Source organism: Talpa occidentalis, unplaced genomic scaffold (assembly GCF_014898055.3).
Source record: "Talpa occidentalis isolate TD23 unplaced genomic scaffold, MPIMG_talOcc4v2.1 talOcc4.10, whole genome shotgun sequence".
NCBI lineage: Eukaryota > Metazoa > Chordata > Mammalia > Eulipotyphla > Talpidae > Talpa > Talpa occidentalis.
Window position 1 is genome coordinate 12,489,176 of NW_023600993.1, and position 14,901 is coordinate 12,504,076.

At 37.8% G+C, this 14,901-nt stretch overlaps 1 protein-coding gene across 10 annotated transcripts in view; it reads right to left on the reverse strand.

Annotated features, from left to right (window-relative positions):
* Positions 1–290: 290 nt before the first annotated feature.
* ANKRD28 (ankyrin repeat domain 28) overlaps positions 291–14,901 on the reverse strand; it is a 130,107-nt gene continuing 115,496 nt past the window's right edge. For all 10 annotated transcript variants that reach the window (XM_037524665.2, XM_037524675.2, XM_054690226.1 and 7 more), the window contains 8 exons: positions 12,587–12,806; positions 8,310–8,397; positions 8,136–8,219; positions 7,451–7,596; positions 6,863–6,945; positions 6,383–6,465; positions 5,383–5,474; positions 291–957 (listed from right to left, as the gene is read on the reverse strand). In XM_037524665.2, coding sequence (XP_037380562.1) covers positions 671–957; positions 5,383–5,474; positions 6,383–6,465; positions 6,863–6,945; positions 7,451–7,596; positions 8,136–8,219; positions 8,310–8,397; positions 12,587–12,806 — 1,083 coding nt within the window. In that variant the 3' untranslated portion in view covers positions 291–670. The remainder of the gene's footprint in view (positions 958–5,382; positions 5,475–6,382; positions 6,466–6,862; positions 6,946–7,450; positions 7,597–8,135; positions 8,220–8,309; positions 8,398–12,586; positions 12,807–14,901) is intronic.

Genomic DNA, 14,901 nt, shown 5'->3' on the forward strand with positions numbered 1-14,901 from the left:
AAAATTGGAATTTTTAAATTTTTATGTAAAAGAAAAAAATGTAAAAATACGTCTGCTTTCTCTCAGGGTTTAATACAGTATTAGAAGGCTTTCAGATGTTTTCTTTAAAAAAATCATTTAAAACCAAATCTCCGCTTCATTGTCAAATATTTCAGTTTGGTTTCAATAATGTCTTATTTCATCTACTCCAGTTTCCACAAAATGGCATTCTATAAAAACCTCTTAAGTCATTTGGTCCTTTGGCAATTTGCTGCACACATAATGCCTACTGTACCAAACTTTTATTGCCCTTAAATTTAGTTGGAGTTTTATTGATAAAATTCAAATCTAGTGTCCTTATCTCTTTACAATAATAGTGTTGCTTGTGTAAGCAGATTAGGGTGCACAGTGTCCCAAATTATTCCTGGCACTGCAAAATCAAACAATTCTACAAAGCAATTTGACATCAAAGTGTTTTCCTCTGGTCAAGTCTATTTCAAGATTCTAGAAGTTCCTTTTGCAAAACTTGCCTTTAAAATGCTTCTTCTTAATGTCATCACTTTTATATTCCTCACTCTTGTGATCTTTCTTCTTAGGCTGAATCTGTGCGTCACTAAGAAAGCGCCTTCCTCCTGAAACAGCCCCGTGTGAGGCCTCACGTCAGCTCGCCCCGCGCAGGCCGGGCCCCGCCTCAGTAGGTCTCGGAGTCGGAGTCATTCAACTCGTCCACATCGGTGTACAGGTAGTCCTGCTCCCCGCCGATGTTGTTGAAGCTGCAGTAGGAGCTGGGTTCACTCCTCATGATGGGCAGGGCTTCAAAGCTGACTGTTTTTGAGGTGTTCGTGTAGCGGTTAATGGCATTGAATGTCAGGGATGATAAAGGGCTGCTCGAGGAGACAGGCATCATGGTGGCCAGGATGAGAGCGAGGCAATCAGCTACGTCCTTATTGGGTGCACAGGCCAGAGCTGGGGTGTAGCCTGGAATCAAAGACAAAATTAAAAAAATGAACGTCCCAAACTCATTTCACAAATAAAAGGCTTTCAACGTGAGACATACTTTAAATTACTTGGCTCCTAATAAATTGATTTAATTTGAATGTTTCCAGTAAGTAGGAAAAAAGTCACAGGATGTGGGGGGAAAGGAGACCTCACAGACTATATTACAGAAGAGGAAACAGAGGCCCGGAACTGGATGATTTCCCCAAGAGCTCGTGACTGACGGGTAAGCCAGGCCAACATGAACACCGTCTGAACTCAGAGCGGACACAGGACGAGACGAAGGGGATAAAAGCTGGCCAGTCTCCCTTCAAATGGCGAAGAGAGACTTAGCACTTTTCTGTGGTTCTAATACATGCTGAGGAATCTAAACATGTAGATTCATGAATGAGTCATGAGAAGGTGCTCAGAAGACGTAGGCTGCCTGATACCTGGGTATCCATTAACTTTTCTTTTAGGATCACAGTCCACTGAAGAAGAAACAGAGTAGGTGGGTGAACTTTAAAATACCCAAGTCAAAATAAATGTTTCCTTTGCAGCTGTTCCTTTAAGCCGAAGACGAAGGCATCATAAAGTACCAGCACAGCAAACTGAGGAAAGAAACACCTTGGTGCCTCTGGTAAGGACCAGTCTTGAGGACAGAATGGGAAAGATGGGCAGATGCACCATGTGCTGTCAAGTTCAGGCTATACCGCACAAACTTTAAAAAAAATAGGTGACGCATTCTGTTTTAATCCATGTGGAGCCAAAAGGTATTTAGCAGCAAATGTCTTAAAGTTTTAGCCCCCAGTTTCATTTGTTGTTGCGCATCTAAGTATGGCTTTCCTCCAGTGCTGTATTTACTCATGGTTTGGTCTATACACACACACGTACATGTACATTTTAAAAAAGTCAGATTTTCTTAAAGCAGCTGACTGATTTATCTCAAAACAAGCATGAAGAGAACATTATACGGATCAAGTACTAGTTATACCCCTTTCTCTTCCAGATTGATTTATTTATGCATACAAGAGCTGGGGTACAGGCCAGAGACGGGGGTGGGGGGGGTGGTGAGAGGATTCACCAGAGACAGAGTGGGGAACAGAACAGGCAGAATGACTGAAACACATGGCTGAGGGGAGCAGCAGGCGAGACAGGAGAGGTCTGTTTCGCCATGTAGGTTGCTCCCTGGCCAGCCAGGAATTGAACTCGTGCTGCAGAGGCTGTGGATTGCTTCACAGTGCAGTGCTTAACCCCATGTACCACCAGGGAGGCCCCAAAGGGAACTGTTTTGACCCATGTGGTAATTACTTCTGTGCTCTCCTCTCTAACTTGTATTCATCAACACTACAGGCCTAGAGAATGTTATTTACATTTGGCTTCTTTTATCTGAGACTCACCATGCTGTTTTATGCAACCGCAGTTATTTTTACTATGTGTTGTACCATGGTCTAGTATTTGTTTCCATTTCTATATATTTTTATCCATGCTGTATTTGCCTTGAGAAAGAAAAAAGTTTCCTTCATAAATTTCTTTTCCCTGGACCTCCTTGGTGGCGCAGGCAATTGAGCGCAGCACTGTGAAGATGTCAGAAGCCTCTGCAGTGCTGGTTCGATGCCCGCTAGGCAGGGAGATGCCCACATGGCGAGGCAGACCTCTCCTGTCTCGCCCGCAGCTCCCCTCAGCAGTGTATTTCAGTTGTCTGCCTGTTCTGCTCCAGGCTCTTGTCTCTGGTGAATCCTCTCACCCTCCCGCACATCTGGCCTATACCCTGGTTCTTGTATATATAAATAAATCTTTAAAAAAAAAATTTTTCCCCCCCCCCCCCCCCTTGCAAGATCAGAGACTAATGTCAGGAGCGGCTAAAGAGTATGCATAGTTCTAATTAACCCCTATTTGCTTAAAGTGATTAGAAGAGTGCTTCACCGCTGACTCCTCCTAAGAGGCTCTTCCTTGCCAAGGTGCCTATTGTGATGCTGATGGCGGGCAGGGCAACCCAGCAGAGGTGACAGGTCATGGTGCATTGGCTGAGACCAGAGAAGAATATCTCAAGTATTTTCTAGTTCACCTGGGACTGAAAATAGGCTTCTCTCCCTTGCGTGGAGTTGGTATGTTGAAAAGCAAATGCAAGAGAAGCGAAGTGCTTGAAGACAAGGATCTATGTAATCCTTCCCAGGCAAGTATAATGTATTTTGTTTCCTCTAGAAAGCCCACAGAAATATTACTTAACCACATTCCTGGAGTGAATACATAGGCACAGAATATACTAGACCCTTCCCTTTATATACTATTGTCTCTCCTTCGACTACAGAGCCTAATCATCAGCCGCAGTTACTAAACATTCTAAACTTCTACACTTCCACTTAAGGATCCAGATACATAAACCTGAATATTAGCTGTTAAACTAAGGTCTCAAAATATGGCCATTTTGGACTCCTCATTTTAATCTATATAGTAGCTGCACTTCTTGAAATGTAATTTACCAATAAGTTTCTTTCACAGCTAGTTCAGTCTAAACTCGTTCTACTGGGTGATGTTCAATTATCACTACTTCTTTGGATTTCCTGACTACATCACTGTGAGTTCCAAATCTCTATGTCCAACTTCGAAGTTGGTTTTGGGCTCCAGATCCCTAAATACAAATACTGACTGGGAGTTTCCACTGAATTTTCCTCATGATTTTAACTCTGCTCTTCTGCTGGCATTTCCACACGGCTCACCGAGTCTCAGTAAGTCCCACTGTGAGCTGTCCAGAAAAATCTGTCTTCCATCCCTACCATATCTAACTTAATTCTGGGTAGCATTTTCTTTTACCTGTTAACTTTTCCTATTTCACTCTTGTTTGTCCATTTGGACAGACTAGCTGCTATCCTACTGCCTAGACTCCTCACCACTAGATCTAAAACTCTGGCCTAACTGAACATTTACACTCCTTTGTGTTCTCTCTAAACATGCCCCTTTACTTAGAATATTTGCTCCCCACTTTCTACTTGTCCTTTGGGTTAGAGCTTACTTTTTGGGGACCAGGAAGGACTTCTCTGTTCCTTCAAGAGAGTCTGAACACTCATCACTTTCTAGGTTTACGCCAGTTGAGCTATTTCAAGTGCACTTGTTTCCACTCAAGGGAGTAGCCTGTCTTACTACAGAACCACTTCTGAACCTGGCACAGTGCTTAGCACACTCACCGGACAAGTACTTCCTGAGCCCGCTATGCCCAGCAGTCTTCTAAGCACTTTGAATGAATCTGGGTTCAAGTGTAGTGAACAAAGATTCCCTGTCTTGTGGAGACTATTCATTCTAGTGAGTGAGCTACACCAACCTGATTTAGAAAAAAGTAAATTACATACAATATGCTAAAAACAAGTCTTATGGGGGGGCGAAATAGATTAGGTTTTCAAGGACTGTGGTGGGAATAAGCAGCAGTACCACCATGGAAGGTCCTGTAGGCCATCCTAAGTAGTACCACCGTTGAGATTTAGAAGCTTAGTTTTGTATTTTGAAAGGGTCCAGGCCAGGGTGCTAGGAGCAGAGGAGAAGAAGTGGGCACTTTTGGAGAAAGAGCAAAAATACATGCTGATGGAGTGTAGAGATGTTGGGTATGCGAGAGTCAAGGACGACTCTTGTCCTGAGCACGTGTAAGGATGGGACTGTCATGTCATCAGCCAAGATCATGAAGACTAGGAGAGCGGGGTGGGGGGGTGCAGAGGGGAGAGAGGATCAGCAGTTTAGTTCTGGACATGTAGTTTTTGACAATACCACATCGATGTTTATTTAATAATCTATAAATATGGAGATTGTGAGAGGCCTGGCATACACTTAGGAATTTGCAATGTAAGTAATATTTACAGAGCAAGGGAAGGGATGAGAGCACCTAGAAGTATGTGAAAAAAGGGGAAATAAAGAACCAAGAATAGTCCTCAAACACTATTATTAAAAGTTTGGGGAGAAGAGAACAAAACTTTGCAAAAGAAAGTGAACAATGTTTACATCCTAATGGGAATGATCTGCATTTCCTATAAAAACTGTATTATGGCAACTAAAAGGCAAGAAGTGCTAAAATGATGGCCTCAAGGAAGCAAAGGGGACAGGTTTCTATTGTATAAGTGGGGAGATTAGCTTTAGACAAAAAACCTAGCACTGAAGGGCCTTGACAAGTGTTTTCTGACATACTATTTTTAGCACGAAGACAAAGGTAGTAAGAGTGAACGCCGCTCTGGTTTGATAGGTAAGTGACATTCTTAGGTTCCTTTTGGATGAACTTTTCCAATTTCTCTTGTCCTCTGTCCCTTTTCCAACAAAGTAAATGCTATTCAATATTAAACGTTAGCTTGGCTCTGATCAATACAAAGAGCCCAGCTTACGTGAAATCTGGGCCGACCGAAAGAGAGACGCTGCTAGCTAAGGAAGGGGAACAGGGAAGCTACTTACCGTTTTCATCCACCGCAAGCACACTTGCTCCTTTCCCCAGAAGCTCCTGAACCACCATTGTTAGCCCATTTCGGGCAGCAACATGCAGAGGTCTGGGGAAGAAAAATGATCTATGTACATGTGCTCTCTCTCCTCCTCTCCTTTCAATTCTGATTGTTAAAGAACATTTCTGCTAAGTTGTGAAGACCCAGGGATACAAAAAGGTGGGGAGTGGGGGACAGGAGAGCAGTGTGTGGTACTTACACACTCTCAAGCGGTGTAAGCGTGCATCAACTTAGCATTATTAGGTCCTGTCAGCCAATTCCTGCTTTCACCAAACCCTTTGTTAGTTTGCACTCTTACATTTTCTAAGTAGTGAAGCTGGCCAACAAACAGAATGAACTGAAGACAGTAAATTGCAATGGTAAAAATTCCACTAGGCTTTGAAGACAGTTTACAGGTTCCATGGTTAGTTTTTTAACCCTCAAGGGAATCGAGTGATACAGGAAGGGAACAAGTTTTAGAAGATTTTTCTCTTCACTAAGTCTCAAAGCAGAATAGCAAATAGAAATTGGGAGAAGACACCGGGATATGGTCTAAGATCTACTCAGCAGTCACTGGGAGGCTCACAGCTCACAGTAAGAACTTGATTCTTTCCACAATCTCTTTAGCTTACAGACACACATAGAAAGCTCATTATCTCATTTATTACCAGTATCAAAGAATGTATTGTTCCAGCTGGTTTCCACAAAACAGTATTACTTTTCTTGATAAAATTATAGATAACTGGATCAAGAAATGATATATTACTTCCAGTACTAAAGTTTTGGTTCAAAAACTCTTAATATATCTATTAATTATGACTTTAGAAATGGGTTTAGTCAATTATAAAAATTGTTCACTTTTTAACTGCTTTTGTGACTAAGATCGGTTCCAATGATCCCTTATTAAGAAAAAGCCCCATTAATCAGTTTTATAATTATGGGTCACAAGGTTTACAGTAGACACTGAAAGTACTCACGTTTGCAAGGCTGCATTGGTTGCATTGATGAGGTTTCTATCTGTTATCTTTTCCAGTATTAACAAGGCACTAGTTTCATGACCCTAAAATCATGGCAAATAACTCTTTAAAAAATGCACACCATTATAGTTAAGTGAATACACTCAAGACACCCCAACCCTAGTCCATACAACAGCTCCACATCACTGTTCATGTCATGACTGCTCTGGGCTAATGCTTAAATATTTGTCCAAACGTGTTGTCGGTGGCGGGGACAATAATTTGAGATAGTAAAGACAGGTGGGAATTATGTTTTAGACCTGTGCTCCAAAATTTACTTGACTTAGCAGAGACTTGCATATGCCTTATGCGATTTGTTTTTAAGAAACCTGAATTTGGTGATCATTAGTTATTTGGTCCCTAGCTCTGGTTCATTTTAGAGCAGGGGAAATACACTGTTGATATTAACAATGAAAACATATCCTTAAAATGTATACATACCTTGCCACAAGCCAAATGGAGGGCAGTGTTTTTACTGTTGTCCTGTAAAGTCAGATCTGCACTAGCACTGCTGACCAGCATCTCTGGGAGGAAAAATTGAATCAAATTTCTTAATTACTAATGACCCAATATAAAGAAATTAAGGTATAAAGCAAAAATCTCAGTATAAGATATAATGTATTTGCTATGCATTGTCATATTGTTTGAAGTGCTCTAAATTTATAGTAACTTCTTTAACACTCATAACAACCCTATCAAATAAGCACTATTATCTTTCTCACCAAATAAATAAAAAAATGGAGGCCTGAGGTCATTCAACTGGCGAATCCAGGACTCATATTTGGCCGGTGTGACTCCAGAGCCTGCTCTCTGAACCAATCACTACCCTGGCCTGCTAAAGCAGACTGTTCAGTCAGTAAGGGCAAAAGAAGACACTGTGGCCCTAAATGAAAATGTGAACTATAAGCAGGTGAAAGTTTTTAACTCTCTGGAATGGTGAGATAAATAGTGGAAATTTCAGTGAACTGGAGTCAGCAAGCCTGGGAGCTAAGTTATATGTAAGCAAGAACCCATGACCAGTTTCTTTACCAACTGTATTTGTTTGTCCATTTTCTGCAGCCATCATGAGAGGGGTTTTCCCAGAAGAGTCCACAGAATTGACTTGAGCGTTGTGACTGAGCAGGAGCTGTAAACACTCGACGTGATCTGTGAAGGCGGCTGCGTGGAGAGGAGTTCTGCAATAAGAAAAGTAGGAGACGAGGCTAAATCCGTGTCATGTGCTCTGGAAAAAATTAGTCCTTAATTTTCAACAAATAATTTTCAAGGATTTACAAATTAGGCAATAAAAACATTGCCTGGATAAAAATGTTTAATTTCTGACACAGAAATTCATATTTCTGATTATATAAATTATAGCACTGCTAAAAAAATTTATTGAAGGAAATTTTGAAAGAAATTCTGACCCACTATAAATACTGTCATCTATTACAACTGCTGGACACTCTTCCAGCCTTTATTCCTGTTTAAAAAAATGCTAACCTCACTAATAATGACCTTTAGGTTACAGACCTATCTTAAAGAAGAAGATTACAATTCATAATAGAAAAAAACCCTTTTAAAAGAAAGTATTTTATGACAATATATGCTTGCAAATATAAAAATTTCAACTTTCAATTAGTAGTGGGCTCTCTATAAATTCTTTTATACTTGTTTAGTAGCAAAAAAATATTTTTCCTACAGAGAGTAAAACTTTCCTAAATAGGTGAATTCCTACCTTCCTTTTGAATCTGTGGTGTTCACGATGCTGGCACCTAATGTATCAATTAACATCTCAGCAGCACCTTCGTTGTCATTTATCCTGTGTAAGGTAACAGGGTGATCATTCTCACAGCAATGGTGTATTTCTTAAACAGTCAACCCCAAACTAATTCATGCCGGCTTCACTTACACAGCACAATGCAAAGGACTAAATGCATTTCCTTCCATTTTCTGGAAAACTTCCTGTTCTAAAAGAAGTTCTACACATGTCTCGTGACCTAAGTAAGTAAATGAGAATCAAGGTATTAAAATCCAAAAAGATACCAAGTGCCTGTGGACACCCACACATCCCTACACAAATAAGAAAGCAGCTTTACATGGATCAACAATAACCAGTTCACTGAGCCCACTGTTTATGATCACAGACCTGAAGTACAACAGATTCTTATCATTTTAGTTTTTTTTTTTTTTTTGACATGACACATATTGTGTGGGGGAAAAAATTAGTCCCATTCTTTATTACAGCGACCAGTTAGAACTATTTGGTCATTGACTCTTCAACTCTCAGTCACACAGCATATCTTAAGTTTCAAAGTAACTGTATTTATATTAGCATAATTAACTTCAAAATTTAAATATTTTCTGATTATAAAATTGAGCTAATGATAGGAATCTCAAAACTGTATATGCGCTGAGAGGGAAAAAAGTCCATGGCCTTTTCTCCACCCCATCTCAGTTCCATTCTCTAGATCCCAAATACTAGATTGTAACCATTACCCATGACCGTTGCAGAAAGTTTCAAACACATTTTATTATTTTATGCAAATAGATGACTATTTCTGCAACTTGTTTTTTACTTCATAAGTGATGTATCTCAAATATATATCGAAACATACCGAAATCTCATTAAATGTCTGGAAGAACTTCATATTACAAAAGTGTATCATAAATGAATTAATCTCTAATTATGGATTTTTGAGATAACTAATAGTTTTTCTTTGCGATATTATCGACAATTTGTAAAGAAACATTCTGGTACTTAAAAATTAATGCAAGTAATTATATAGAACAGACAGTATATTGAACTGTTAACAAGCCCACAGTTTTTAATAGCAACTTTGAAAATACAGACAAAAATTGAAATTCAAATTTTGACTTTGAAAATTAGGTAGCAAAAATCTTAGTAAAAATATCCCAATTACCATACCAATTGCTGCAAATGAAATGCTGCTGCTTTTATTTCAGTACTCATTTTGAATCTGCTTTCAGAGTAAATTTGATTTGTATAGAACCTATTTATTTCCATGGCTTACTATTTGGCAAACAAAGCAATGTTATATTTCTTTTCTTTCTAAATTAATATTCTCAAATGATAGCTTGAGTTAATCTTCATCCTATAATCATTTTTACCAGGAAAACAAAGTTTTAAGAAATCTGTAAGATGTGTTCCATCTTTGGTCAGCTCAGCTGTTTTCTAATACATTTATCCTATATTTTGCCCCTCAGGAGTCATCATCATCAGGGGATGGGAGAAGCAGCGCCACAGGCCTCTTTCTAAACATCACTCACTGCCCATGACAATCCCTCACAACAAAGAACTACCTGACCCAAAATGTCAACGGTGCTATGATTGAGAAACCCTGCTTCAAAAATTTTTTCTTGAGAGGTTTAACTCATGACCAAGAAGCAACCATGGAAGCTGTTCAGATTTCTCTGCAGGTAGAATTCTCAAGGTGTGGTCTGGGGAACTCTGGAATATTCTAACAAACTCATCTTCTCCTAAGTTAGCCATTAAAGAAATTTGCCATTTTTCTCACTTTTGCTTGTAAAATCTTCATAAAACTATCGTATTGACATGTATTAGATTTGTTATTTTAAATTAGTAAATATCCTTACATTTCTCAGTTCTCTTATCCAGTAATGATCAATAGTCATAATCTACAGGTGCTAAGACCAAATGATCTGAGTAGATGGTAGATTGAAAAAAGAGATTTGGGTATTTGATTACAAGTAGCAATCATTGTTAGGTCATAGCAAACTGACACATCTTATCACTTTGTGTACCAGTTTGTGAAAGAATGATAAAACAAGTCTCTTCATGTTCTGGACGATATCTAAGGCTGCTCAGAGCTTCATAAAATTTGGTACATTTTTAAAAGGAACTTAGGAGATAATGTAAATATTCTTTAGGTTCTGTGACTGAATGACTACAAAAACTGAGTATTTGACCATAAAAGTTTAGTATATATAAGCAGTTTTCCCCTAAAAATTTGTATCACTCCAATGTAATTTTGAGAAAGGTGGTTTTCTGTTCTGGAGTGCTTCCCTTCTTCTTTCCAGCTGTTCAATAATTACTAGTCAAAGTAAAACCGTTTTACATATTGTCTACTCTAAGAATGCCGAATTGTAAAATAGGCTTTTGATGATAAATGTGGTATTAATTTTAGACTGACTGCCTGGATTGTCTTATTGTATATAGCCAATACACATCTAGTTCCTTCCAGCTCAATTCAAAATATCACAATTTTGTCACACTAGAAATTAAGGCACATCTGTTAATGATCTTTAAGTGGCAACCACTTATGTAATTTATGCAAAATTTTATACTAAACCTGCTAGAGTAGTAAGTACTTTACTTTAGAGAAATAGTGTTCTCTATAACGACCGGATAAGGAATATTAGAATAGTAACTCCGCAAAGGACAGTTACAGCAGTATTTTTACAAATACACACTTTAACTGACCAAAAAAACCCAACGGTGTGATTTTTTTCCCATCAGTTAATTCTCATTGATACATCATCAGCCCCGACAAAAATATTTACCAATAAGTCTGCTTCCAAACAGTTTTATCTCACTGGATTCTTAACAAATAAAATCCAGAACTGTGGATTTATTCCCATTATTTTTAGATGTTTTCCGTTTTCCTTGTATTTGTAAAATGTCAAGTCACTTTATAGAAACAAATCCAAATATGGTATCTCTTGATTTAGGGCTAATTTTCGGTCTCTTCACTATACCCTTTAAATACCTACTTCAGTGAGTTGAAAGGGAAAAAGGGAAGTCAAAGTCCAAAGATCGTATAGTTTCAAAAGCTGTGGTGGTTGGGAATCTGAGGTAGTAAAAATGAAAGAGACTCAACTAAACTTCTGAATCAGCAGTTCTAATTTAACAATTCAGAATTTCTATGGTCCCTCAAGGTCGAGAGTTGAAGGATGACCATGGTAATCCCAAAACAATCCTTGGAGATCGGAACTTTCTATTCTATGAGTACGGCACAAGAATTTGAAAACTAAAACATTTCATCTAGATAGCACTTATAAAAACAATGAGAATATAATTTTGCAAGATTCATATTTCTTTCATCACAACTCAACAACACTATCTGTCAAACGACTTCCTGTGGAAAAACCAGGCAGCAGCATATTATAGGGAGACAGCAAACTTCAATTCCCCAGTAAGACTATCACTGACTTTCAGAATAGATACTAATTTTTTAAAGCACATGGGCATTTATAGAAAAAGGCAATTTATATTTTCCTCTATACTTTGAGGGAAAGTTGTTAGCATTGTGAAATACTTTTATAGATATTCTCTCACAACTAACAATCTGAATGCCACATTGAGATTCAAAACAAAAAATCTTTCTATCTCCACTAATACCTTAACCCCAAACTTTGACAGGATTAATGTACATAATACATGTAATATAACTGAGTGTTTTCTAAGGTGATCAACACCTATGGCACTATTACACAAGGTAAAAATTACTGTATCTCATATACTCCATTACTTATTTTAATTAGTATGATTTCATAAGCCAAACTCCATTTTTAACATTTATAACTTAAACACAGGTTTATACTTCTCTGACTTTTAAAAAGTCTACCTATATAGAAGGAATACTGAAACTGTGAGCCTCTAGGAAACTAAGTGTTCTATATATGCAGCAAAGCTAACACTGCCATAAAAGTTTCTAAATTTCTGTTCCTATGACGTTCTAGGACTAGATTCTTGTAAACGTTCAGCATACATGTTAGTGTTATGGGTACCTTGCAAGATGTTCAGAACACACACACAGATTTCAGCTTAGCATGTGACTCATTTTCACTATTTCTCCAATCTTTGTCATTTTCCCCCCATAAAACAAGTACACTTATGAAGAAGACCTAATCAAAAGGTAAGGATACCATATAAAAGACATGGGAAATATTATAAAAATACCTTTTAAATGCATAAATACCTGTTGAAGCAAAGTCTAAGAAAAACTGCAAATTTAGTGATAGTTTATCTCAAAACACCTTAGTATCTTGGCTTTGGTATGACAATGGCTAAGATTATTTCAAGTCTTCCTACAAATTTTAAACTTTAATTTTGCCTTATAAACAATATCAGAGTATACTAAGTAAGTTGGCTCTGCTTAGTAGACAACAGGCTACTTATCCTAAGTTTGTGCCCATATACTTAACCGTTGTAGCAAGCCCAGTGGAGTGCTGTATATCCGTGATTGTCGACTATAGCTGGATTTGCATCCATAGATGCTGCTGACTGCAAAAGGGCTCCAAGAACACCAATGTGTCCACAGGCAGCTGACAAGTGTATAGGTGTCCGGCCCCGGCTATCCCGAAATAAGCACTTAGCACCATGTTGAAGTAATGCGTCTACACATTCTTCATGGCCTGTAACTGCCTGAAATAAGAATAATTTGCATGTAGTTTAATATATTATGTAGAGTACTATACACAATTAGAGCTAATTAAAAAACTTTTAAGTATATATTCCCCATATCCTTCCACCAACCAAGGTATCATTTTTGAATGATTCAATATTGCTATTGGAAGTGGCTTAACAATTTAGAGTAGTGAATTTTTTCAAAATATTAGTATGAAAAACGAGAATAGCCGAATTTATAATTCCATGAAGATAATTAACATTTCAAAGGTTCAAAACAGTAAGACAAAAATATGTAAGAATATAGTTGTGATAATGGAAAAAAATCAAATTGACTTTAATTCTACGAAAGCTTAGGGTTTTAAGATTTTGTTCCAAGAACTGAAACTTCTTGGAACTTAACTCATGATAAAGGAGCCACAACTATACAACAGGAAAAGAACTCTCTAACAAACAGTGTTGGGAATGAAACTGGATTGCTCTCTAATTCTATGCACAAAAATAAATTCTAATTAAGATTAAAGGTACAGATATAAGACCTGCAACTGCAACAATAAAATACACAGAGAAAACATAAGTAGTATGTTACATGACATCAATGATAAAGATATTTTTGGACACTCAACTCCTATAAGTAAAACAGATAACTGGGATGACTGCAAGTTAAAGAGCTTTTACACAGTCAAAGAAAATGTAAGTAGATTAAAAAAATTATATTGAATGGAAAATATTCACACATTACACAATCAACAAGGGATTACCATCCAAGATGTTAAAAAAAAAAAAAACCCTTCAATTTAATGATGAAAAACCAAACAACCCAATTCATATATGGGCAGCAAATCTGGACAGACAACTCACCAAGAGGATATCCAGAAGACCAACAGACATATGAAAAAATGTTCATCATTGCTTTTAATAAGGATGGTCAAAATCACAATGAGGTTATCGTATGTTGCACATATTAACAAGACCCCAGTGTTGGAGAGGAGGTGGAGAAACAGAAACCCTTTCTCTTTGGGAATGTTGGTAGGAATGTAAACTGTGTAGCCATTCTGGAAGTGATGGGGATTTACCTTAAAAAACTAAAAATGGAAATACTGTATGACCCAGCAATCCCTGAAGAACTACTGAAGAACATGAAATCATCAACAAAAAAATTATATGCTCTACAGTTTATTGCATTAGTTATAGTAGTAGGACATGGAAACAATGTTAAAGTGCCCACAGGATGGGATGGAGAAGATGTAGTATAAATCAACACAATGGAATAACTAGTCAGCCACAAGGAAAGACAAAATATTGCCATTTATAGCAAAATGGAAGGCTTTTGAGGGGATTATACATAGAAAGCAATTCAGAATGTCTAATATTGGATGTTTACATAGCAAAAGATATGACAAAGCAAAAAGTAAAAATTAGCAGATGCTAATAAATGTAGTGAGGTCTCTAACGTAGTAGTGGGGGTAAGGGAAAAAGGGTCAAAAGAGCATAGGGGATGGTGGTGGGGGAGAAAAAGAAAACTAAGTTCAAAGAGGTAAAAAACAAGAAAATGGAGGCATGCAAACAACAAAAAACATAGAATATACCCTAAAATAATATACATTGGCAAATTTTAGCTTCCAGGTTCTATAAAGTTGGGCATAACGGCACTGAATTCGCTGATTATACAATGGTATTAATACAATGGCTACAAAATACAGTTAAAATTCATAAAAAAGAATTTCTTTATAGCATTAAATGAATTTGTCCTAAAACTATTATATGAAGTGCTATGATAAAGTTCATGTTATGTAAAAATGAGCAGAGAAAACAAAAATCATGCAAGTCTAAGCAAAAAAAAATAAGTTCTCACAGTTTAAAGAGAAAGGAAAAAATAGCATAACATTCTTCTCTGGATTAAGTTGTGCTTAGTAGTTCTCTAAAATTAGCATTCAAGGGCCTCCCCAGTGGTGTAGCGGTTGAGCGCTGGGTTGCGAAGCTGCCAGCAGCCTCTGCAGCACCGGTTCGATCCCCGGCCGCCAGGTGAGGGTCCCACATGGCACGCAGACCTCTCCTGCCGCCTGTTCTGCTCCCCACTCTGGCTCTGGTGAATTCTCTCACTCACCCTCCC